The sequence below is a fragment of the Microtus pennsylvanicus genome, chromosome X (assembly GCF_037038515.1).
Source record: "Microtus pennsylvanicus isolate mMicPen1 chromosome X, mMicPen1.hap1, whole genome shotgun sequence".
NCBI lineage: Eukaryota > Metazoa > Chordata > Mammalia > Rodentia > Cricetidae > Microtus > Microtus pennsylvanicus.
Genome location: NC_134601.1, coordinates 34590706 through 34608640, shown reverse-complemented (window position 1 = coordinate 34608640; position 17935 = coordinate 34590706). Strand labels below are relative to the sequence as shown.

At 36.2% G+C, this 17935-nt stretch overlaps 1 protein-coding gene across 1 annotated transcript in view; it reads right to left on the bottom strand.

Moving 5' to 3' along the window:
- Nucleotides 1–17935, bottom strand: part of Col4a5 (collagen type IV alpha 5 chain) — a 187005-nt gene that overhangs the window by 113001 nt on the left and 56069 nt on the right. The window contains exons 2-4 of the mRNA XM_075957560.1: nucleotides 13406–13465; nucleotides 9694–9783; nucleotides 4017–4061 (exon numbers count right to left, since the gene is read on the bottom strand). Coding sequence (XP_075813675.1) covers nucleotides 4017–4061; nucleotides 9694–9783; nucleotides 13406–13465 — 195 coding nt within the window. The remainder of the gene's footprint in view (nucleotides 1–4016; nucleotides 4062–9693; nucleotides 9784–13405; nucleotides 13466–17935) is intronic.

Below are 17935 nucleotides of genomic sequence, written 5' to 3'. Positions count from 1 at the left end.
ATTGGGACTGACTTAAAAATAATCTACAAATTGTTACCGTAAAGCAAGAATAGAGTGGCTAATCGTTACTGAGGCACGCCGAAGTTTTCAGTGGCAAAGTGAAAGACGTGAGGGATTTGCTTTAAAATATTTGCATAAATAGTGCTTGTTTAGAGACAAAATGTCAAAATGTTCGATGTTTTGAAGATAAAACTAAGCACAAGGAAGTTGAATCTATTGTGTGCTCTCTGCATTTGTCTAAACGTAATCTTTTTCACTTTTAAACTGCACATCAAGAGTAATTTGAGTCGGCTGTTAGTATTCAGACACCTGTACTGACCTGACCCTGGGGTGTATGTCCTTAGCTGTAGCCACTTAGAGCTCCTCCTGTGCACGTTCACAAAGTTCCCTTTTAAAGGGGCCCTGCCCACCTCCCATCACTCTCTATCTTCTCCCTCTCCACACATATTCTCCTACACACAAAATCAATCTCCCTCTCCCTTCTTTTCTTTTCTGACACTCCTGTCCCCAGAGGGTGGTCTCCCCTCCTCCCTCACCCTTTTATCTTCCCTTTCCTCTAATAACGCCTCCAAGTGAACTCTGTTGCATGGTGTCTTTCTCTTGAGCACTGTTTTTTTTTTTAATTACAATACCAGATGGTGGTGGCACACGCCTTTAATCCCACCACTTGGGAAGCAGAGGCAGGTGGATATCTGTGAGTTTGAGACCACCCTGGTCTACAAATCAAGTTCCAGGACAGCCAGGGCTGTTACACAGAGGAAACCTTGTCTTGAAAACAAAAGAAATAAAGAACAACAAGATAAAAGTAGTCTGTAAGCTGAGACCTAAAGATACGGCTACCATATCAAGCACTTCTAAAGTTATACTTCAGAAACCGGAACAGGGTCTAATTGAACACCTCCCAGCAATCTAGAAGCAGCCATTAGTAGAATGACCAATTCTTTTTAGTTTCCACAGTATGCAGTATGTACCATGCAGAAGCTATAAATGGCTATTGAGAGATACAGTATTATAAAGAGCTTTAACTGTATATATGTGCATATATATATATATATATTTACTACAAAAATCAGTGATACCTGACAAATTAAACTAACGGTTTCGACTTTCTTAATTTTTTCCCGACTGTATCCACAGCAGTCATAAATACCACTTAAGAAATTTACATGGATTTTTTTAATTTGGTTTTGAATTTTTTTGTTTTGAATTTTTTGGAGACAAATTCCCAATTCTGTACAAAATGCTGGCCTGGAACTCAAAGCAATCTTCTTGTTCTGAGTATTCCAACTGCTAATATTACATATACGATGTGCCAATCTGGGATACCACATGGCACTAAAAAATTATGCACCCAATGGAATATTTTTGAAACTTTGTGCAAGATTTATTTATCTAAATGTTTGACTATCAAATAATTACAATATTTTGGGGGTGTAATAATAATTCATATATGAGCAGGCACCTAATAGTCAAAGTAAGAGATATTATGCTATAAACAGAAGTTTGGAGCTAAAAGAGACCTTGGAGATATACTCTTTACCTTTAGCAGTGAAGAAACTGAAGGTCAGAGAAAATAGATCTTGTCTTTGGAAAAATCACCACTATTGGTAATAAACCACTATCCTCTAATTTTTCTTATTATTCTCTTTGGGGGTTTTGAGACGGTTTCTCTGCATAACTCTGCCTTTCCTAGAACTCACTCTATAGACCAGGCTGGTCTTTAGCTCATAAATCTGCCTGCCTCTGCCTCCCAAATGCTGGAATTAAACCAGGCCTCAGTATTCTATAATTCAAAAACCAGCCATATGCATACCAGCACTGAAGAAAGGTAGGCATTAGCTGTCAACTTGACAGAGTCTAGAATCACCTGGGAGATGACATGTCTGTGGAGGATTACCTTGATTACATCAATTGATGTGGGAAGACACCGAAATTGTTGGCATTTACCTTAAGCAGGGGATCCTGAACTGGATAAAATGGAGAAAGTAAGCTGTACACCAGTATGAATGTATTCACCATGTTCTGCAGCTGATTGTAAAAGTGATGTGACCAACTGTTAAAAACTCTTATTGTCCACCCTGATGGACAGCTTGAACTCATGAACTGTAAGTCAGAATAAACCCCTTCTCCCTTAAGTTGCCTTTAGCAGGGAATTTTTTTCATTGCAACAGTAAAAGACGAACATTGGTAACTAGAATTGGAACCATTGTTGGAATAAAACTGACCATGCAGTTCTCAGGCCTTTAGAACTGTTTTTCAGGAGGAATGTGGAAGAGTTAAAATAGTGACTTGGAAAAGTCCCTGAATGCTATAATCAGAGGATAAAGCCTTTTCTGCTGGGAACTTGGAAGACAAGAACACTGGGGTGGGGGGGGGGATGTGTAAAGTGGAGACTGGTCATTGAGATGTCAGAGTGAAAAAGGACTCTAATTAGCAACTGGGCTAGAGGCCATTCATGTGATATTTTGGCCAACAATCTGCCTCTATGCTGCTTATTAAAAGTCGATTGAAGGTAAATTTCAAGATAATGGGTTAACTTGTTTGGCAAAGGACATTTCAATGCAGGAGAAAATTCAGTTTAGTATTGGTAACATAGCTATAATTGTTACAAAGTTCAGAACTACTGAAAACAAACATCATACATTGCATCAGGACAAAAGAAAAGGTGTCCTGAAGGCAAAACTCTAGTCACCAGAGGTCCTTCAAGAGCTAGCAGTAGAACTTGGCAATGTAGCTCATTTGAGAGACATGGAAGCTTGAAAAAGAATGTAAGGCCAGAGGATTTGTGGTGTGGTTGAAGTTCCTGCAAAGAAGCCCTAAGAGCCTTCAGTGTGTGAAGTTGTAAAGGTAAACCACAAGTTACAGCTAAGACAACAGGATAGTGGAGATACCAGGAATAACAGACAGCTGCCAAGGAAAGCTGTGGGCATAGAACTAAGCCAGCCTAGAAAGAGTAGATGTGTGCTTCAGGGGGCAGAACTGAATGCATGGGGCGGATCAAGTGGTTTGGACTCCAGCTGATGAGACTACAAATCCCAGAGTTTGGACTTGAAGCTGCAGGATTTGATGATTGTTCTGTTTGATTTTGTTTTATGTTGAAGTGATTATTGTGGCTATGTCTGAGTTCTTCTAATTTAGAATAGGGGTATTTACTCTGTGCCAATATTATGCTGGAAGTATATACCTTGTTGTTGTTGTTGTTTTTTTTATTTTACAGACGCTCACAGTTAAGACACTGAGGACTATGGGGACTTTAGATGTTGGATTGAATGCATTTTACATTATACCATTCTCATGTGTCTATGAGAGCAAGGCATGGAAAGTTATGGCTTAAAAGTGATGGGTTTAGGTGTCAAGCTTAGAAGGAGTAAAGTTGTAATGTTTTATTTTAGTTGTCAACCTGACAGAATCTATAATTACCAGAGAAACAGCTATCTGGACATGCCTGTGAAGATTATCTTGATTACATTAATTGGTATATGAAGATCCATTTTAATTGTGCTCAGGATCATTCACTGGGAAGGGGATCCTGGACTAGATATGATAGAGAAAGTAAAAGGGGCACAAGTATGCTGGTTAATTTTGGCTTTCCATTGTGAAAGTGATGTGATCAGTTTCTTCAAATCCCTGCTTCCTTGACTTCCCCACAAGAAAGGATATTACCCTTCAATTGTGACTCAGAAAAAATACGCTAACATGAATAGGGAAAATTTCACAGGTCCCCACTCTCAGACAAAGGAAGAACTATAGATAATTAATTACTTTTGAGAGAGGGTGACTTAATGATCCCCAGGGAAGAGCTTTCTAATTGATTATCCAGTAACAACTGGTCAGCCTTGAAATAGTAAACATTAGTACACATAAAAGCAACACTAAATAGATTCAACATGTTGTATCTAATATATTTATATGTGTGTACAACAATAACTAGTTTATCATTGTTGTCTCCTATCATTTCGTGTGTTTTTATCTGTTGACATCAACAAAGCATTTACCATACACTGCTTATTGCTTACCCTGATTCCTTTTGGTCCTGCTGGCCCGGGAATTCCATCATCACCCTGAAAAACACAATATGTTTAGTTCTTTTGTCCTTCAAATCAGTCATCAAATGACTAATTTTCCATTATAGCAGCCTTAGACTTTGTAAAAATATCTGAAAGTTTGTGTAAAAATCATACACCCAAAAAAAGGTTTATTATTAAGAGTAAACACACTTATAAATTATATGAACAACATCAAGAAAAGTCATTATTTTACTGGGGAAAGCGCTGCCATGAAGAAGAAGTTTTACATGCATAAAGTTGTATGCAAGGCATACAAGAAAAAGAAGATAAGCTAGCAATGCAGCTATTTCCCAAATCATTTGTGCAATAAAAAAAAAAGAATGGAAGGAAGACAACCTCAAAATTTTGACGATTTCTATGGCATATTTAAGCTGCAGTTGTACGTGCTGTTCTTGAATTTCTGCTTTTATCTTTTCATTTATTTCAGAAAGCACCTTCTACTGGCAGAACTTAACAATCATGAACTCGCTCTTCCAGATTCTGCTCTCTACTCCTGGCAAATACTCCCTAACCATTTCAAGTCATGCCTGTATCACTGACATTTTAAAATCTAACCTTAGTGAATTTTTGTTAAGGATTTTCTTTTAAATTTTTAATAAAGAAAAACTAATATTTGATGTAAAGTAGCATATCCACAGGTTCTGGCAGCAAAGATATGGATATTCTTAATGAAAAGGCCATAAGTCTCCATGAAATATTCTCCTTTTTAAAAGTTTAATGATATACTCATTCCAAAGCAGACGCAGTTACAAGAAGATTAAATGAATTCCGATTCCCAGTTAAAATAACTAGAAGACCTCTTGTTCAATAAATATTTTATGCCTGCTTACTGTAGGCAGAAATAAGACAAGAATCCTTCAACATTGCACCAGTTAGATCAAGCAGCAAGGTTAAAGCAGAGGAATAATTTTAGGAAAGAAAATTGGAAAGCTAAAAGTTATGGAGGACATCTATCATCTCAACACTCAAGAGCCTAATGCAAGAAAATGGCCACAAGTTTGAGGCCAGCATTATCTACATACAGAGTTCCAGGACAGGTAGACCACAGAGTAAGACTATTTTAAAACAAAACAAGAAAGAGTGGGAAAGAATGGAGCTGAGGTTACACCTGGATAGGGCATTTGCCTAAAACCTGCAAGGCCCTGAGTTCAATCCCTAGCACTACATTAAAAAGGAGAACATTTTACAACGGAGGAGATAAAGCCACGATTTGCAAATGATATGACTGTATGCCTGAAAACCAAGGTATTTAAACTACTATAACAATATGATGAGTTTACAATTATATAAAAAGCTAACATTAAAAACTCAACAGCCTTGTTATAGGACCACTTTAGGAGACTTAATAGGAGAAAATATCCCACCTATACATGGTAAAACAAAGTATTTTGTAGTGAATTTAACAAGAAAATGCACAAGATTTATAAGAGGAAAAGTTTAAAACACTTGTGAAGTTCACAGACAAATAAGTAAAAAAAGAAATTCCATGTTGTTAAATAAAGGAATTCAACATTTTAAAAGTAAACCACAAATATTTTTTAGAAATTTTATACAATGAAAATAGATTTAGATGGCAGCTGTAAAGTTTATATGGAAAAAAACTCAGCAATATCTTTGAGATAAAGAACTGTAAAAAGAAAGAAGTGAGTGGACCCTCCACCAGTCAGATATGAAAGTGGAGCATAAGTTTCAATTATTAAAATAGTTTGAGTCTTAGATTTGAATAAACTGAATACTGGAAAATTATCAGAAAGGAAGTTCATATGAATTTGGTATACAGAAGCCACTCTTTATCCAAAGAGGATAATTTATAAGATCCCACATAGGTACCTGAAACTGGGAAGTACCCAAACTTATGTATGCTGTTTATTTTTTCCATGTACACAGGGTAATCTGACACATTCACACCACTGCACGTCAAATAAAGTTAAGTAAATTATTAAAAAAATCTTTAAGAATTTTAAATTAAACTAACTCCTATACAACTGAAAGCACTGTCTCAAATAAAAATGAAATAAAGTGAAAAAGAGAGTTGACTGTATGCTAAGTGCAGTTACTGATATGTTCTGAAATATGACACCTTCCCTGCCCGCTACCAGGCTGGCCTCAAACTCCCAGAGATCAGCCTGCATCTGCCCCCAAATGCTTTGATTAAAGGTGTGCATCACAATCACCTGGCTTTTATTTATGTTTATTTTCTCGTTGTTTTTCCTAAATGTATGTCTTTGAGACGGTTTTTGATCTTGAATATATAAACAGTTGTGAGCTGCCATGTAGGTGTTCGGAATTGAAACCAATTCCCCTGAAGAACAGTGCTCTTAACCACCAAGTCGTCTCTCCAGTACCCTTTTCTTCTCCTTTCATTTCTTTCCTTTCCTTTTCTTTATTTCCCCCTTACCCAAGACTGGAAGCTAAATGATTATGGTGTTTTTCTTTGCATGTAGAGTGTATTGCCTCAATCTGGAGATATTGATATTAAATTGTGGCCATCTAGAAGCAAGGAGACAGAGAACAAAATGGACCTTGAAAATATGTCTCATGGTGGCTACAATCTTGCTGAGGTCAGCATTCAAGATGGTGACCAGAGCCACCCTCTTAAAAGCTTCCATCTTAGTGAGGTCAACACCCATGCTGTCTGCAAAGGGCCTTCACTAAAATGTTTTGAACTGTGAGCCCCCTCTACCCACCCACCCACAAACACACACACAGGGACAGACATGGGCACACTGAGAGAAACAAATAAAATTTGAAATTAAACTCAGTGTACGAGAGAGTCACAGAACACAGCAACAAACCAAAACACAGATATAGCAAAATGTATAGACATTGTAAGAACTTAACAATAACTAAGAATAATATGAAACAAGTATAGCAGTATATTTTAATAAGTTCTTTAAAACCAATAAATCATTAATTTTAATAACTTTTCAGCTTATTATTTTCAGACAGTGGCTGGCTTCACGCAATTGAAATCATGATAAATAAAACGACAAATCAGGCATGACTCCTGCATAACGATGATGGCATTGGAAATGAGTGGAGAAAAGGGTATCAGGATGGATCTTAAGGGTAAAAAATAAATTGACATACTGAAAGAAAATCTTTGAGAAGTAAGGTATATATAACCTTAAAGTGTTCAAGATTTGTTCAGCTAAAAATCCATATATATGACTTACGAAAAGGATCTTTGAGAAACAGAGACTTACAAATGTATATGCTTTCATGCACATACCCAGCAAAACCAAGGACAAAGGGGAAAATAATGCAACTCACAGTACGTGCACAGAAATAATCTTACTAACAAATAGCTCGGCAAAATAAGAAATTACCAAAACTCCACCAGAAAAAAAGAGCAAATGTTATGAGTATATAGGTCATAGAAAAAACAAATGACACCTCTATCTGTGAGAAGCATATTCTTCCTCATAAAAAGAGAAAGGCAAGCTGAAAGTACACTGACAGATCACCCTCCTACCATACTGACAAATGGGAACGTTTCACAGTAATGGTGATAAAGCTGGATGGAAATGTAGCTTCTTTTTTGATCCTGAATCAAAGGTAAATTATATATAGCTGACAAATGGTGATCTGGTGAGATCTGTAAAAAAAAAATCACAGTTGCATACATATGCAGGCAAGATTTGTGTGTGTGTGTGTGTGTGTGTGTGTGTGTGTGTGTGTGTGTATCCGTGTCCAGTGATCCAGGAACTCACTTCTCATAATTTATCTTACAGATTCATGCTTATTGATGCAAAAAGAGTAAATCCTAGGAAACTCAGTTGAATGGCCCATCTACAAAATTCTATACAGTCATTTCGAGGCTTGGTATTTCCTTAGTGTTCACGTTCTATCCAGTGAATTCCAGCACAGGTCCCACTTACTGCTGAATGCCACAAAACTACCTCCTCACAATGGCGCCATCATTCTCTCAACATCTAACTTCTGGTATAACTAAATATGTATAAAAAGTTTCCATGCACTTAAGTTTCCTCCATTTTGTAAAACTACCTGGTGATATCCATTTGATTTTCTTACTCCTCTAATGATATGCTACAGCTTCATTATATGCAATAATAAAGCTAGAAGGAAAATGTCATTAAGTCAAATTTTGCTTTTTGGGCAACTGGATATAGCTGGCCTTCCATACATCACTCTATCTAATACAGATAGAAACGAGCACTAAATCAAAAGAGCCACTATAAACTAAAAGATACTTCTCTCAGTCTCAAGACTCACTGTTATCTTTCTACTACCCCATCTTAACATACACATAAAGATGCTACCCTTACTCACGAGGGTGTGTGTGTGTATGTGTGTGTGTGTGTGTGTGTGTGTGTGAGAGAGAGAGAGAGAGAGAGAGAGAGAGAGAGAGAGAGAGAGAGAGAGAGAGATTTCTGTTCCTCTAGAGAAGCCTAACTAACCTACATGGTCTATGATAGTGATAACGGAGCTTTAACACTCTGATAGATAGAGTCCAGCTATTGACCCTCCCCCACCCAGCAGCTGCAACTGATCTAGGGAGATGGCAGAGTACACAGAAAGTTAGGAGGCTGATTCAAAGTGGTAGTCAACAGCAGCCTCCAGGAGATCATTATCTACGACACATCTCTTTTAGAGTTACCCACACTTTTATAAGCAATCCCTTACTCATGCTCAGTTAGCAAACCCAATAAAGTCATTGTCAGCAACTTGGAATTTGGCTAAATCCTACTTTGGTCTGTTATTGGTGTCCACCTGGGGTGAGAAGAAGTTTATTTGCCGCTCCCCCGGAGAAGTTTAATGTAACAATTCTAAAGGCCGTATACAACAAATAACGTCTTCAAAAAACAATCTGAATTTGGTAGTAATGTCCAAATTACAAAAACAAACAAACAAAAGCCCTCACTAAGGTGAAGAGCCACCCTTCCTGAATAAGTGTGGCTACCACTATTCCCCCAAAGAGCATCTCACCACAGCAAATGAGGCACATCATAGAAAACTTCAACTGGTCAGAGGGATCAAGGGAGGAAATTAGTGTATTGTGGGGAGCCCAGCCCTACATCACCATTCCTGCATCTATGGCTCATGGAACATCACAGAAGAGGGGATGGAAAGAGTCTAGGAGCCAGAATACCAAGAAGTTTGCTGTGAAACAGTCAAGACTGCCATAATATCAGTATGGGACAATTTTATGGGGTCCCAGTCCTTTACAAAGAACTACTGGCCTCTCCCAGGGATGAACCCCCCTGTTAGCTGTTTGGTGAGAGTGGTCAGTCCTGAAACCATATGCATAGAAATAACAGAAACAGATTCAGTAAGTTGCATGTATGTTTGTGTGCACATACACAGACATACATATTTATGCATATGTAACAGTAATAAAGAAAAGTGGCCATCAACTTTGGAATGAGGGGCTATGGGAGGAGCTTGAAGGAGGAAAAACAAGAGAAAAAGAAATGCAATCTATTTCAATTAAAAACATTTACAAAACAAATTCTATGATATATAAAGTGTACAGAAAACAATTGTCTCTTTAATTCTGCTGTTTGGTTTAAGCAGTAATTTCTTATTACAATTCAGTGAGCTTTTAGTTGGACTGGCAGTTTGTTTGACATTTATGGTGGTTGGTTGCTATGGAAACAAATACCTTTTGTCCCCGAGGTCCTGGAGGTCCTTCTGGACCTGGAAATCCTGGCAGACCTGGATGGCCTTCCAAACCTGGAAATCCTCGTTCTCCCTATAATTGAACATATAAAAGAATGTAAAGGAAAGTCATTTGTGAACTTTTAAATACAAGCATAGTTGAATTTCAGAAAGTTCAAATGACTGTCATATGAATGTAACATAATATACTGATACTATATGTCCACAGTATATACTAATATGGACAAATCCAGAAGACGTGAGCAGAAAAACATAAATCATCCAAAATGTATACAATATATAGTAAATGTAATCTCTTTACTACTTGAAGAATTAAACAGTATCAGACATAGAGTGAGGATATAATAGCAAGAGTTTTAACCTCAAGTCAATTATAAAGAAGAGGGAAAAAATAAGATTTTCACCATTTTAAGAGCTATATTATCTCAGATTATTGAATGGTCTGTTACTAGCAGAACTAGGACTAAAACTCTGATCAAACATTCCACTCAGATAGAAAAATAAGAAGGAAAAAATCTAGATTCAGTCTGTTTCCCTAAGTACAAAACAGCTGCATGTTTGGATCTCAGATGGTATTTAGAAAACAGCTCTGTCAAAAGCACCGAGTATGCCATGTGCACAGCAATGGATATTTTCAAAGCAAAAGTGCTATCTGGGTTAGAGGTATAAAGAAGAATAAAGCAAAGACTGAAAATAGAGGATGCTGGCTAGCAGGGTGGCTAGGCAAGTAAAGGCACCTGCCACCAGGACTAATGATCTGACTGAGTTCAATCCCCAGGAGCCATAGAGTGGAAAGAAAGACAGCTCCTGAAAGTTGTCATCTGACCTCCACTCAGACACTGTGACATGCACGTGTGCACATACACAAACACAAGTTTAAAAATTAATTTTCAAAAATGATATGCATTTTTAATTGAAATTGAATTACATCATTTATACCCTTCCCTTTTTTCCCTCCAACTTCTATCTGGTGCCCACCTTTCAACCCTCTCATACCCTCCACTCTCAAATTGATAGGCTCTTTTTCTCTAATGATTTTTGTTATATACATATATGTATATGTATGCACATGCAAAATTTTTAAGGGAGGATGACTTAATTATGTTTGTATCAATTAAGATATTATACCTTTTTAATGTTATATCCTGAAATTCTCTCACATTATCACAGGACTCAAGAAAAGCAGATAATATACAGTAGCAAAAAGAATTAGAAGAGCAATTCTGAGACTTTCAAAGGTAGAATATTTGCTAAAGTATATATATACATATATATGTATATATATATATATATATTTCCTGTGCAAGAATGAGCTAAATGTAGGGTTTTCCACCTAATTTATAAAATGAATAATAAGAAACGTTAAAGGTAGTTGTGTGCCTACCTTTGCTTCCTAGGTATTCATTTGCTCCTTTTAAACCATTATAGATTTGACTATAATTTTCACGCATTCATAGACTGAACATGAAATGGTATGCCTATTTCTGAAAGTCAAACTGTAAAACATTTTTTAAAAAATCAAAAAGTAAAAATAATCCTGACTTATCCTGAATGCCCATGTTTGGAGTTTTAAAAATTCTTTGTCAAGTAGTATTTTTCACCCTTTGTTATCTTTTAAATATTAGTATTACTCTAGATTGTGCCATTGACTTCTCTCTTTCCCTGGGAAGCCGAAAATAGTAAAGGTAAGTTCTTATTAGCAAATCTTAAGGATTTCCACTGGCACTTCAAGCTCAATGACTGTAAAAATAGTTTGCTTGTCTTGAGTGTTTTGCCTTTGCCAGATTCTTTAAACGCCTTCCAAGTTTTACTTCACTTGCCACTCTCCATGACAAGACAAAGTAAAATTGTTATTCCCATTTTCTGTGTGAATTCATGACAAAGAGAAGTTTTCTAATGTTTCCTAATGTAAACTTGATATATAGAACACCCCATTGTCTTCCTACCACATCTGCTCATCTGCTTCCGTCAGATACTATGCTGGGCACCACCTTCTCCTTTAGCCCTGCATGGAAACCATCATGGCTTCTTCAACTTTGGATTCTTAGTGTCCAATAGAACAAATATTCAGGAAACAATCTATTCAATAAATGAACTTCCTTAATGGGTTACACAAAATTTTTAGCAAATATTTTTAATTCAAATCCAGAAAAAGGTAAAAATTCAGATTTTGGCAAATTATACAAAAGGAAACCATTTTGTGACAGTCTAATTCATTTTTCGTGCGGTGATATCAAACCTCCAGCTTCACAAACACAAGCCAAGCACTCTACCACAGAGCGCAACCCAGCTCACCAGTTTAAAAAGGTTAATTGACTGATTAACCGTGACTATGAGGCTTTGTAAGCATTTAGCCATCCTTCATCTTGCAGACTGAGAGAACTAAGCAGTAATAACGACATACATGGAAATTCACTATATGCTTCTTTTCTTTCAAAAGATGATCCCTTTCACTTTCTTCCTTCCCTTATGATCCCAAATGAACCCCTTTTAATATTTTGACACTATAGAAAAAATTCTTGTTGCAAAGCTACTCCCTTAAACATGTTCCCCACATAAGTGTTATGTAGAACAGCATTCAGCAACTCTTAATAGCTGTTCTGTTAGGAGGCAGTGTGTTACAGGGCAGAATGGGACTTGAAAATAAGATTCAATAAAATAAATAAATGAACTTATAGCCACGAGGACCTTTAACACCTCTTATTATGCTAATGAATACTTCTATAACTAACTGGGGTGTTCACTAAAGATGCGGTCTCTAACTTTTCCTCAGATATAATTAGCGATATCCAGTCATTTTACTCATTTAAAGAAGTTTATTGAGTTACGAAGAAGGAAGAGTAATAATGGAAGATCTCTCTCTGTCTGCTAGTACAATTCTGCAATTCATTATCCTATTTTAAATTTCTAATTTTGATATCCGTTACTGACGTACAAGGCTGGAAGAAAAAAAACCTCAAGTTAAATGTCATCTGAGGCATATTCGGACTGGACTAAGAGCTAGGATTTCTTCTTACTAATATTATTAAATTTTTAAAAATCCCTGTAAGGCTGGGTATGATGCCTCACACCTTCAGTCTCAGGACTTGGGAGGCAGAGCATTGTTATTTGTGAATTCAAGGTTATCCTGACCCACTTAGTGAGCTCCGAGCCAGCTTGGACTACATAAAGAGACTCTATTTTAAAACAAAACAAACCCAATTCACTGGTAAAGTAAAAGGTTTCTAGAAAGGATTTTCATCTATATTTCATTTTGTTGATTCTCCCCAATTCCTACTCCCTGTTTTCTTCTCATTTACTTGTCCTTTCCCCTGCTGCCCCCTAAGATTTTTGGGTCAATGTGCAATAGCTATTGCGGGTTTTGTTATTGTCTGGGGTTTTTACTTTTAGGAACCAGGGATGTGTCACAGTTGGAGACTGTTTGCTTATCTTGTGCAAAGCCCTGGATACAATTCCCAGCAAAAACAAAACAAAAACAAACAAAGAAAAAAACTAAAATTTAACAGAACTTCTATGTACGAAGCCTAAAATATTTATTATACGGTGTCTTATGGAGGACGTTTGCTGATCCTACATACAGTCTCATCTTTATAAGTTCCCCTGTAATGCAGTAGAATTCATTGTATTTATTTGTGTGCTGACAAAAGCCTAAATCCATTCATAAACAGGATTTGATTGTTTTACTTAGAACATACCTTTTCCCCCTTTATACCACTGCAGTCACATTTTGATCCAAGGGAACATCCGTGGCAGGCCTACAGGAGGAGAAGGAGAAATCATTGAATACAAACTTGAAAGCAAATATGACTTAGAACTTAAGCGAATTCAGCAATTCAGACTTGTAGACTCAATACAAGAAAAAAATCTGAAAGGATATATACAAATGGCAATGGCATCTTATATATATTCAAGCTTTTGTTATATGCACTTCCCTTTCAACTTCCTTTTTAACAATGATCAAATGAAAGTTCTATAATTTTAAGCTAATAAATATCTTTTACATTTTACATTCATTTGTATGTGGGGGTGGATGGGGGGTGCGTGCATGCTGTAGCATGAGTGTGGTGGTAAAAAATTAACATGAAGTTGTTACTATGTAAGTTTCAGGAATAAAAATCAAGTTGCTGGGTTTAATAGCCATTTCCTTTACTTGTCGAGAACTATCTCTTTATTTTCTTCTTTTTGAGACATGGTCTCTCTACATAGCCCTGGCCGCCCTGGAACTTAATGTGTAGACCAGGCTCGTCTTGAACTCACGGAGATTCCACTACCTCTGCCTGCTGAGTGACAGGACTAAATGTGAGCATCGCAATGCCCAGCTGAATATCTTTTTTAAATAAGCTAAAATAAAAAAATAAAAATAAATATGCTAAAATGAAAAGAAAATTCATATAACATTCTGGTTGATATGGTTTGTCCTTGTCCAGGCTGTAGGAGCACCTTACTTTTTATCCTAAGATCATTTGTAACAAATTACTTCGCAATCTGTATCAGCAAATGACCTTGGAAACTAGCCAAGACTAGCTACCACTTGAAGTCAGCTTGTTTCCTGGCATTCTTAAGTAATCACACAAGGATCATAAAACATGTAATGCTGTATTTTACCTCCTTTTTTTTCCCTTGCTCCTGCTTTTTCATCAATAATAGCTCAATTTTTTAACCTTTCCGAGTTTACCACAAAGTCTAGATTCTCTGAATCATTACTAACAATTAAATTTAGCTACACTAGGGAGTGATGTCCTGAAGCCAGAGAAATATATTTCTCTAATATAAAAACATATAGAGAATGGGAAAAGAGTAAGTGACATCTAACATCCAGAACTATCTGTTATATTACTGTCAAGCTGAAATGCTTAGAAAAACTAATAATAATTGGAATAATATATACAGACAACACAGTGTTGATGTATAAGAAAGCAGAACACATTTTGTCAAACCAACTACTGAAAACATTTGTAAAAGAAAAATATAAAACATTGTTAATCACTGTTCCATCTTCATAGCCCATGGTTTAACAAGTAAGCCAGCCTCCTGTCTTGTCTTCCAAGTTTTCCTTTTTCTAGTCATTCCTGAAGAACCTCCCGAAACTCTTATCAACTGACTACTGCTCAAAATAGAAGACAGCATCCTGTTGAAACCTGTTTTCTTGATTCTAAAAGAAAGCTAAAATGGTGTAATGATAGAAGCATATCTCACACTGCAAGAGTGTGTTCCAGTAAAAGTGTACTCTGATACGTCAACTTAAATCTGTTGTGTGCCAGATAGCTTTTGGTCAACTTGACGCAGGCAAGAATCATTTGGAAAGGGGGAACTCGAAACTGAGAAAATAACCACTGAAGGAAACCCTATGGAGAATTATTTTTTCATAATGATTGAATTGGGAGGGCCCAGCCCACTGTGAAAAGTGCCACCCCCAGCAGGTGCTCATGAGTTGTATAGGAAAGCAGGCTGAGCAAGCCACAAGAACAAGCTAGTAAGCAGCGCTCCTCTGTGGCTTCTAATTCAGTTCCTGCCTCCAGGTTCCTGCCTTGAGTTCCTGTTTGGACTTCCCTCAATGATTGACAGTGATTGGGTCATGAAATCAACATAAACCCACTCCTCTGCAAGTTGCTTTTGGCCACGGTATTTATCATAATAATATAAGGCATATTAGTTATACAATCATTACTACTATACACAGGTACTTAGAATACACTGTTTTCAGGATTACATGTTAACTACATTTTAACTCTAAGAGTTTCATATAGGCTTAATCATCCTTCAAATGAGAAGTGTTACTATTGAAGAAAACTTGTTAGACACAAAGATATAAATATAAATAAACCCATACAAAACAGTAAGTTTAGGAACAGAAGCTAACACAAGATACCTAATTCTGGCTTATGCAAAGATGAACTATTGATTCTAAACTATGAATTTATGAAATTTAGAAACCACACATTCACAAATTCTTGAGAAAAGAATAGTCAACAGTCATAACACCTGGGTTAGACTGTGCATACTGTCAACAGTCATAACACCTGGGTTAGACTGTGCATACTGTCAACAGTCATAACACCTGGGTTAGACTGTGCATACTGTCAACAGTCATAACACCTGGGTTAGACTGTGCATACTGTCAACAGTTAATTGCATCATCACAGAGGAACAAAGAGTAATGCTCATGCACAATGGCTACTAACGTGAGACTAATGTTTGACATCAGGAAGTGGATCTACAATTAAAGTAGCATGCACATGAGATTTTGTTATAAATAAAATTACATCTTTTTGCATTTTCAGACATTTGAATCAAAAGATCGTCCCAAAAATACAGATTCCAATACTAAAAATAATTCAAAACCAGCCTAATAGAATTCTTTTACTAAAAACAAAACAAAATTAATTCCGTTACACATATACTTTCCCTTCCAAATATCTAACAATAGTACATAACTCTTAAAATATAATTTATGAAGAAATAAAATTTTATATTCTTGTATATGCAATGTTTCTCAAGATTAATGATTTCATCATATTAAATATCTTTTTCAACTAACATGAAGTATATTTTAAAGATAATTCTCCCTAAAACACGTAGGAATATAGAAAATTTGTTTGAATTTAGTTTAAAATTTTAATTATAATCTATATATACCAAATAGGCTATAAAAACGACTCTTACTCATGGGATTTGAAAAAAAAGACCACCATAAAAGCCAACTCATTGTAATACACACACCAACCACTAGGTGGCACTTTCCATGCAGTTATTAATGGACCGCCACAAGGGAATGGCCCTAATCAGACATCTCATTAGGTGGAAGAGTTTTCCATTTTTAAGCAGTAGCTATTCATATCGACAAGGTGCCTAATAAATACAAATCACAATGGTATATCTATGACTGGCACAAAATATGGAGACCTGGATGCTTGCTGCCTTTAAGAAATTTGCAATCTAGTTTTTAAGAATCTTGCCATAAACAAATGAAAATGTAATTAAAACTAAGTGGAATGATGCTACAGCAGTAATGAAAAAGTAATAACACTCAAGAAATATTCCCCGATGTTTCTGTAGCAAGTGAATCGTTCTGAGACCATTGATAAGTTGACTCCACACTCTAGGGCTTGTTTCTCCTTTATAAAAAGCCAGTCATGGATAGTACCATTTCACTCCGTAGATTCACCAAGTAAAAGAAAGTGACTGGTATCCATGGTTATGAGAGTTAATAAAGCTAGTTGCCTTGAGGCTGAGAATTATTAATATCACGTGGAAGGTAGGCAGAAAAATCTTTCTAAACTAGGAAAAAATCATTACAGCAAGCACTATGATTAAAGACAAATTTGGGTGAGGCAAATAGTGAGATAAAAGAACCATTGCGTATCTCAGTTTCAAAGACTTTGTAAGTCCACACGAAAAGTATGATAGGAAAGTGTGGTTAGTTAGCTTCTTGAGGAGACGGTTTCTAGCCCAGACAAGCATGAACTGGCACTGCTCTCACATCAGCCTCCCAAGTGGTAGAAAGGCAGCAGGGCCATCAATCCTAGTTTCGTCTTCTCAATACTGAGGGGGAGAGTTTGTCTCTACAAGAGCAAGATGATTGTTAATGCATGAAAATTACTAATCTAGAGTAATGTTTTTAGTTTTTATTCTGTGAAAAATATCAAAATAAAAATCAAGGAAGGTTTCTATTACCCCATGTTAAAATACATAATAAAATTATATGTAACTATAATAATTAAAACAGTATGGAACTGCTCCAAGATTTATTGTTCAAAAATAATTAATCATTAAGTATATGGTATTAAGTATAGAAGATAATACTTTTAGATCTTAAAATATAACAATAAAAACATAGATTAGAATAGTACCTGAAATGTTATGGGCATTTTTGTCCTTTGCAGATTGAAACATGTGTGTATAGATAATGAGATATCTTGAGGGTAAGACCCAAGTCTAAACATAGAGTGCATTTTCTATTTCTTATATACCTCCAACACCCTCCCAAGCAGAGCAACCAAATGGGAGCCAATGTTCAAATATTAGTCTGTGGGGGGCATTTATCACTCAAGCCACTACTTTTAGACACGGGATAAAGAGAAATCAGATTATCTTTTCACGTTAAGATTTGGAATTAGGAACCTCAGCTAAGATAGAACATGTGTCATTTGTCTTTATACGTTTGTTATCTCATTCAATATGATCTTTTCTAGTTCTATCCATTTATCGGAAAATGATTTATGATT